The 9,275-nt window shown below is 46.6% G+C and overlaps 1 protein-coding gene across 1 annotated transcript in view; it reads left to right on the forward strand.

Moving 5' to 3' along the window:
* The first annotated feature begins 2,697 nt into the window (after nucleotides 1–2,697).
* The window catches only part of KIF5C (kinesin family member 5C), a 204,958-nt gene continuing 198,380 nt past the window's right edge, over nucleotides 2,698–9,275 (forward strand). The window contains exon 1 of the mRNA XM_006880763.1: nucleotides 2,698–2,883. Coding sequence (XP_006880825.1) covers nucleotides 2,758–2,883 — 126 coding nt within the window. The 5' untranslated portion in view covers nucleotides 2,698–2,757. The remainder of the gene's footprint in view (nucleotides 2,884–9,275) is intronic.

A 9,275-nucleotide genomic window follows, 5' to 3' on the forward strand; every position in this document is an offset into this window, starting at 1 on the left:
CTGGACAGTGCTAGAAGAAGCACTAATGTTTTTGAGCTGTAGCGCTGGAGAAAAGTATTGAATATACCATGGACTGCTAGGAGAACAAATAAGTTCATCCTGGAGAGGGTGAAGCCAGGTTTCTCCTTAGAGGCAGTGATTCTGAAGCTCCATCTGACATACTTTGGACGTAGTAGGCGACTTGATGGCACATGGCAACAACAACATCACTAATATCACATGCAAGCAAAGTCTTGTTGAAGATTATCCTATCCAAAATCAACTGAAACGTGCATTGACCAAGAACTGCCAGAAATACAAGTTGGGTTCAGAATAGGCCATGGCATTAGGGACATCATAGCCAATGTCAGATGGATCTTGGCTGAAAGTAGCAAGTGCCAGAGGAATGTCTATCTGTATTTTATTGACTATGCAAAGACATTTGACTGTGTGGATCACAACAAATATGACTAATCTTTAGAAGAATGTTGTTGTTATGTGCCATCTAGTCACTTGCGACTCATAGCGACCCTATGTACAACAGCCCTAAACTCTGCTCTGTCTTGTGCCAATCACACCGTCTCTGACACACCCATCCCAATTACCCCAATCACTGAATCAATCCACCTCATAGAGGGCCTTCCCCTTCTGTGCTGTCCCTCCACCCTACCAAGCATGATGTCCCTCTCCAAGGACCTGTCTCTCCTTGCAACACGTCCAAAGTATGTTAGTCGGAACCTTAGAATCCTTGCCTCCAAGGAGCAGTCCAGTTTAACCCTTTCCAGGATGAATCTGTTTGTTTTCCTAGCAGTCCATGGTACCCTTAATACTCTTCTCCAGCACCAAAGCTCAAAGGCATCAATTCTCCTTCTATCCTCCTTAGTAGTCATTGTCCAACTCTCTGATGCATAAGTGATTGCAAAGACCATGGCCTATATCAGATGCACCTTAGTCTCCAAAGAGACACCATTGCTCTTCAGTACTTTGGAGAGGTCCCTAACAGCACACTTTCCCATGGCAATACGTCTTCTAATTTCCTGGCTGCTGGGGCTGAGAGTGTTGACTGTGGAGCCAAGCAAACTAAAGTTGTGAACAATCTCAATCTCTTCACCATCCATCCTGATGATGTCAATTGGCCCAGTGGTGAGAATGAGAATCCCAAAATATTTGATTGTGCTCACGTGGAACCTATGCTTGGACCAGGAAATAGTCAACACAGAGCAAGGAGACTCTATATGGTTCAAATATCAGGAAAGGGGTCTGTTGGGGATGTATCTTTTCTCCATACTTTTTCAATCTATATATGGAACATATCATTTGAGAGGCTGGACTTTGTGAGGAGTAATGTGGCACCAGATTGAAGGAAGACTCATCAACAACCTGCATCATGCAGATGACACAATCTTTCTTGCCAAAACGGAGGAGGACTTCAAGTATTTGCTGCAAAAGGTCAATGACTGCTGCCTCCAATATGGTTTGAAGTTCAACACAAAGAAAGCAAAGATTCTCACTACTAGGCCAATCAGCAGCATCATGATAGACGCAGAAGAGATTGAGGTTGTTAACAATTTCAGCTTGCTCAGTTCTACCAGAGACACTCTTGGCGCCAACAGTCAGGATACCAAAAGATGAATTGCATTTGATAAATCTGCTGTTAAGGACATTTGTAGAGTGCTGAAGAGAAGCAATGTTAGTCTAGAGAGGAGGGTGTGCCTTTTCCAGCCCCTGGTCTTTGCAATTACTTTGTACAGATCAAAGAGTTGTACAATGACTAAGGATGACAAAAGAATTGATGAATTTGAGCTGTGCTGGAGAAGAATATTGACCATAACATGAACTGTCTAGAGAACAAACAAGTCTGTCCTGGAGAGGGTTGCTTTTTGGAGGCAAGAATTTTGAAGCTCTGTCTCACAAATTTTGGGCATGTGGCGAGGAGAGACTACTCCTTGTAGAAGGACATCATGCTTGGAAAACTGGAGGAACAGTACAGCAAATGAGATGGATTGACACAGCAACTGGGGTAAGTGTGTCTCAAACTGTGAGACTGGGTCAGGATTCAAAGCTATTGTGCATAGGGTCACTATGATTCACAGTCGACTGGATAGCACGTAACAGCAACGACAACAATATTCATGGAAAATCTTATTTTCTCTTGCTTTACTCAGAACTCTTACATCACCAGTAATATTCGATAGCTGATTCTTGACTTGGAGAGCTAGACCAGATCTGTAGACGCTCAGAGAACACACCTAGGCGCCCTGCTCTTCTCAGGAGCCAACTGCAAGCATCCCTGTCTTCCACGTGCAGGTGGAAAGACTACAAGTCCCGGGATGCGCTGAGCCGGCTCAGCGCTGGGCGAGGGCGGGCGGGTCCCGCGGTGACATCAGGCCGGGGCGGACCCGGAGCGGAGGGCGGGCCGGGCTGCGGAGCGCGCGGTGCTGATGCAGGATGGCTGAGCGCGCAGCGGCCCGGGAGGTCTGAGCCGGGTGAGGCTCGCTCCCTGCGCATCTCCTGGTCCGCTAACCGCGTGGTCGCAAACAGGGCCCGGGTGCAGGGCAGCGCAGGGCAGGGCAGGGCGGGGCAGGGCGCTTCTGCAGCGGCGGGCCGGGGGCTGGTGGCTGCCCACCTTCCCGGGCTCCGAGCGGCCGGAGCTGCCCAGCGGCCCGGGTTCGCGATGATCTGCTGAGAGCAGCGTCCGAGGCTGCAGGAGGCGGCCTCCTCCCTTGTCCTGCGGAGCGGCCCCCAGCCCAGCCCCGCGCCCCCTCCCCGCCGGCCGAGATGGCGGATCCAGCCGAATGCAGCATCAAAGTGATGTGCCGGTTCCGGCCCCTTAACGAGGCAGAGATCCTCCGTGGGGACAAATTCATCCCCAAATTTAAAGGCGATGAAACCGTGGTGATCGGGGTAAGTGGCCACAGCATCTGGATTCTCCCGCTTCGTGCTGAAGCCCTGCGCCCCGCGCCCCGCGCCCTGACGCCCCAGGCGGAGGCGAGATGCTGGAGTCGCCCCTTCGGACATCCCCGCGGGGCTGCCCCACCCCCGTGAACATAAGGAGCGACACCCCACTGCACCCACAGTCGCCCTGGCTGGGTGGAGGGGCGGATGGGGGTGCGGGGCGGGCCGGGGTGGCGAGGGTGGGGGTGGGAGGCGAGGAAAGGGCTTGGCGCCGCCATTGTTCGTGGGGTGGGGGCCCTGGTGGGCCTATTGTTCCCCGCCCTGGCCACGCCGCGTGGGTGATGCCCGGGTACCCTTTAACCAGGGTGCACGGGCCCCCTACAGTGCGAGCATGCAACCCCCAGATGCTTCCAGCCGTCAGTCCCATTTGTCCAACACTTTGACTCTTCTCATAACCTTAGCGGAAAAAAGCGGCTCAGGGAGACTGTTGGCTTCCGCTCGGCGAGTCCACGGCGGTGTAGACGCGGGTTTCACCTTGCCCCATGCCGGGAGCCTGGGCTTGGGGGGAGGGGACGCTGGTGGCCATGGTGTCCCCTGGGTCTCGATCTGCTGTCCCTGAGCCTGGTTTGGCTGGACGTGGAGGCTGGGTTGGTTTCTCCTTGCCCTGGCTCCCCCCAGACCCCCCACCCCAGCTTATATTCACAGACCCTGGGATGCGTTTCTTGAGCGATGGGGGAAAGGCTGTGTCTCCCAGCTGTGGAGCTGAGGGACCCAGAGCGCAGCCAGGGAGGCTGGCTGTGCCGGGAGGAGAAGTTACTTTGTGCGGTTTAGGGGGTCTCCTCCCTTCTAACCTCTTTTCTCTACAACCCTCCTCCGCACCCCCCTTAACTCTCTCCTGCAGCCGGTGCAGCTGGTGGGGGAGGGGATGCCTTTGGCTGTAGTTCTTTGAGGACTGTCAGCCCTGCCCTTCCCCCACCCCCGCCGCGGTCCCCAGCGTGTGGCTGATGGTGTCCCTTTGTATGCCAGCGGCGTGGGGAGGGGGGGCCGAGTTAATGGGAGCCTCCCGGTCCCCGCTGACATGTTCCTGGCAGCCCGCTCGAGGCTGCTGATGCTGCCTTCCCGTCCCCAGCATTGATTAAATGATGTCATCCCAATCACTGAGCATGCTCCGACGAACCCCCTCCCACCCATCCCCCTGTAGCTGGAGTATTTAGGTCAAGTGATTGACAGGTGACAGTTTACGGAGGGGCCCGCGGACGCTCCCCCGAGGTGGTCTGCAGCCCTGGACACCCGAGTTGGCGCGGCTCCGGCCTCTTGGCCGAGGTTGTCTGCCGCAGTTCCTGCGAAGGGCCCCGGGGACCAGCAGGTGCTAGCTGGACCGCTAGGCCGGCGCCCTGGGCGCCTGGGAAACCGAAGCCAGGCTTTCTCCCACACCTCCTCCCTTCCCCAGGCAGCTCCTCCCCGTTTTCATCAGGACACCGTGACCTCTAAAGCCTGTGCGGCTGTGTGTTCCTTCCGGAAGTTGACCTGCTACCTCGGGCAGGATGATTTTCTCCCTTCAGAGAAAGATCTAGGCTCCAATTATTGATGAAGAGGGAAATTGTACAGTGAAATGGCGGGGTAGGGTTAGTGACACATCCTTGGCCATAAAGTGGGGTGGACAGCGGTTTGTCCACGTTAAGTTCTCAGTGGCATCTATCTACAGTCCTGGCTCAGGTAGGCAGTGGCTTAGCTAGGGTGAGTGCAACCACTCAAGATGTCTCGTCCTTGCTTGGTAAGAAATTTCCAACAGGTAACTGTGTAGCTGCGAGAGCATGTCCTGGAGACATCCCCTCCCCCAGGTTTTCAAGAAGAGCCTGGAAAAGTTTTCTTTTTCTTCTTCACCTCCATGATCTTCCTTCATTTAGGTGCAAAACAGCCTTATCCTTATTTAATATTGTGGCATGAATATGAAACTCGATAAACTCATTGCTGTCCATTTTGAACACTCATAACTGACCCTCCAGCGGGTTTCCAAGGCTGTAAATTCCAAGGCACAGGAGGAGATTGCCCATCCTTCTCCTGGGGACCTGCTGGTGAATTCAAACTGTCCGACAGACTGAACATTGCAGTTCCCTATGCCCTTAGAGCCCCTCCTTAATGTATCAGTAATATAGATATATTGATTATTTTACCATCTATCGACCTTATTAAACAATTGAAGCAAAGTCAACACATACACTAACAAGTAGTTTATACAAAAAGCTTTGTGTTCTAATTATTACATGTTGCTGTTTAACTGGAAAGTTATTTTTTCACTTATCTTTCAAACCAGGTTTTTTTAGTTTGGTTTTTTTTTTTTTTTTTACATAAACTTTGACTGAAGTAAACATTCATATATAAAAGTTCTGTAATTATCCAGTTTATTGAGTCTTCAAGGTCAATGTTTTCTTGTGATCACCTCCCAGATTAAGCAACAGAATATTTCCAAGACCCAGAGGAACCTCAAATACTCAAGCTAGTCACTACCTTCACTCTACCCTGGATAATCACTGTATGGAATCTAATGCCAAGATTAGGGAGCTCTGGTGGCCTAGTGGTAAGGAGTTGCACTGCCAATCCAAGTGCATGAAGTTCAAATCTACCAGCTACTCCTTGGGAGAGAGATGGTCAGTCTTCTCCTGTGCAATTTACAGCCTTGTTGGGAGGTCAGCTGTGAGCCAGTTCCAACTTAAAGTACATAACAATAACAGCAACAACATGTGTGTCTTTGTAGAACTGTACCCCACAAGATTTCAGGGGCTGATTTTTCACAACTAATAGATCATCAGGTCTTCCATCTAAGGCACCTCTAGGTGAACTTGAACCCCCAACTCCCTGCTGTTTAGGAGTTGAATGTTTTAACAGTTTGAATACTGCTACAGTGAATATTTTGTATTTTTTTAATAGTACCTACCTATTTACCTTTCTTTTTTATGAACTTTGAAAAATTTTTACTTTTTGTGTTTTCACTCCTCTTCCCTTTCCTCTTATGCCTGTTAATCCTCCAAGAGTGGTTCAATTTGTGTGTAAACTATTTCTTTGTTTTTTGCAGTAATGGCTTTATATTCTAACTGTTCTTTGGTGATTAACTTCTGTCACCCAGCATAATTTGGTGTGTGTTCACCCATGTTGTGCTGTATATAAAAAATTCTTGACAGGGTTTTTTTTTTTTTTTATGTGTTCACTGTGTGAATGTACTAGTTATTTAGTGATTCCCCTATTAATGGGCACTTAGGTTGTTTCTAGCTCTTTGCTACTATAAATGTTGTTCTTATATGCTATCAAGGTAGAACCAACTCATAGCTGACCCTCTAGTGGGTTGTCAGAAGCTGTAAATGGTATGGGAAGAGATTGCCCAATTTTCTCCTTTGGAGCATCTGATGGATTCGAAACATTTGCCTTTAGTTGGCAGTGCAACTCATTATCCACAAGGCCACTAAAGTTTCTTATTATAAATACTGATGCAATAAACATGAGTGTGTTTATATCTGTTTGCATCACAGTTCTTCTTTAAGATATATGCTGAGTGGTGGTATTATTGATCAAATGTTATTTCTATTTCCAACTTTCTAAGGAACTGTCAGCTGCTTCCCATAGTAATTGTACCATTTTACATTCCTTTCAGCACTGTATGAGAGTTCCAATCTCTTTACACCCTTGTCAGCCATTTGCTATTTAATATCTTATTGGACCTTGCTATTGTTTCTGGGGTGATATAACTCATTGTTGTTTTGAGTTGTATCTCTCTGATAGGTAATGATTTTAATCATTTTTTCATGTGTTTGTTGGCTATCTGAATGTCTTTGGTAAAATATCTATTTATAGACTCTGCCTATTTTGTACTTGTATTGTCTCTTGTTGATCTATTGGATTTTTAAAATAAATTTTAGAGATAAGTCCCTGGTCATTCGTTATTGCCAAATATTTTTTCCTAACCTTTAAGTTCTCTTTTTACTTGTTCGGAGAATTAAAAATTGAAAATTGCCTTTTCTAGCCATTATGTTAGTCCCTATTAGGGGATCATCGTCTCTAGCTACCTTAACTGTAGACACATTGTCTTGTAAATTATCAACAGCTTTAGGACCAATATAAGAGAATGCTTTCCACACTGTGAGTGGTGACTATGGTGGTAGAGAGAAGGTGAAGAGACTGTGGTACTACTGTGAAGAAACTGTGTCAAGGTATAACAAGAGGAAACTTGTAGATGTAGCCACAGTTAAAGGTTTTGCTTGCTGAACTGAAACCAGGAAAAGCTGACTTGTAATTGCTCTGAGATAAAATTTGCTAGATAATTGAGGAAACCAGAGGCTTCTTGCATTTGTGCTGTTGAACTGAACCTCGGCATTCACTCGTTGAGGAATTGTGCTTTGTTAATCTGCACTGGGACTGCTGGACTAAACCTGGACTTACGTTGTGAGATATTCTTTGCGTCTCCTCTCTTTGCCTCTCCAACCTATTTTCCTAATAACCTCCCCTCCCCCACAATTCTGAGTAAAGTCTGTGAGTCTGTAACAAACATCCGACCTAATGATTGGTAAAAATAGGTGCAGAGTACTGAAGAGCAATGATGTCAGTCTGGAGACTAAGGTACACTGATCCAGGCCGTGGTCTTCGCAATTACATGCTATTCATCGGAAATCTGGATAATGACTAGGGATGATAGAAAGAGAATTGATGTCTTTGAGCTGTAGTGCTGGAGAAGAGTATTGATTATACATACCGTGGATTGCTAAGAGAATAAACAGATTCGTCGTGGAGAGAGTGAAACCAGGCTGCTCCTTGGAGGCAAGGATTCTGAAGCTCCGTCTGACATACTTTGGGCATGTTGCAGGAGGAACCAGTCCTTGGAGAGGGATGCCATGCTTGGGAGGATGGAGGGACAACGCAGGAGGGGAAGACCCTGGATGAGATGGATCGACTCAGTGACTGGATTAATGGGGGTAGGTGTGTCAGAGACAATAAGGTTGACTTACAATAGAGCAGAGTTTAGAGCAGTTGTACATAGGGTTGCTGTGAGTCACAGGTGACTCGACAGCACATAACAATAATGGACATGATATTGATGGGCATAGTTCCTTTATTAAGTAGGAAGAAGATGCCCATTATGCATCTGCTCCTTTTACAATTGTTTTATTGCACATAAAGATATCATTTTCAGGAGATCCCAATCATCTAATTTATCCTTGGTTGATTGTCTATCAGTTATATTTGATATTCTCCATATGCCATAACTCAGAGCTCCTAAGTTTGCCCAGGTTTTTTCTTTGATGATCTTTAGAGTTTTAGGTTTTGCACCAGGTTTCTTGATTCATCTTTGGTTTTTACAGTGGACATTCTTTTATACCTTTTGTGGTGAATATGTGTGTATAGAGTAGTATCTAGAGGACTGTTAATTGCTAAAGGATATTGGCATGAACAGGCTCCCTTCCCATTCCTCATGAATAATGTGTAATAAGAGGAAGTGATGCTTTTGGTGGACTGTATCATGTATTATACATTAAATAGAATGGCCCCAAGTCAATTCAATTGGCATCTGCTCTTCTGGCTCACTTTAGGACTGCCTCACTTTACGTACCTGTCTCTAGAGGTACTCCCTTTCTTATTCCTAGAGGTGCATGCAGACACTGTGGATGACAGAGTCCACAATCAAGCAGATATACCAGTTATGTTCATTCCCAGAGAGACAGAGAAAGAATGGATTTCAGCAGAGTTAGTTTTTAGTCCAAGTCCAGAACTCCTGGGATGCCTTTTGTTTTTAAAACCTCCACCAAAAGCGGAAGCCACTTTTCTTTTTGAAAAGTATGTTCAGTTCTTGTGCATGGAATAGGGAGAATTTGCATATGAAGTTTCTAAATATATATCTCACCTCCCCCAAGCCCGCTTTTTCAGGAAAATGCTCTGTATAGGTGAGTTTATCATCACCATACCTGTACCTCTTCATCTCATGTGCAAAACAGTTTTTCCTGGCCATTTCAACGTTAGTCTCTTATACTTTGAACTCCTTTAGCACTTACTTTAAATATCATCTTACTTTTTTCACCTTAAATTGGTATTATTTCTTGACCATATGTCTAATAACATAGAGAGCTGTGAGGGGAGGGACAGAGAGAACAAAGACTACTGTGTTTTGCTTCTTGTGCTTTCCAGGGTTAAACCCAATAAATTTTTATTGATTTCCTTGTTTCTTCCAGAAATCTTTGCTTTGATATGACTAACTACTTATGAATCCTTAAAATTAAGATCTAGTTTGTGGGGAGTGTTTAAAAAACAGTTTTTAAGACAAGTACTGTTCCAAGCCTGTTGTTATCAAATGCGTTAATGGTTACCCATGGTGGACAGTGTTTGGTGGAGCTCCCCAATTAAAACAAGCTTGGAAAGGG

Source organism: Elephantulus edwardii, unplaced genomic scaffold, assembly GCF_000299155.1.
Source record: "Elephantulus edwardii isolate Elephantulus edwardi_28Jun2011 unplaced genomic scaffold, EleEdw1.0 scaffold00010, whole genome shotgun sequence".
Lineage (NCBI taxonomy): Eukaryota > Metazoa > Chordata > Mammalia > Macroscelidea > Macroscelididae > Elephantulus > Elephantulus edwardii.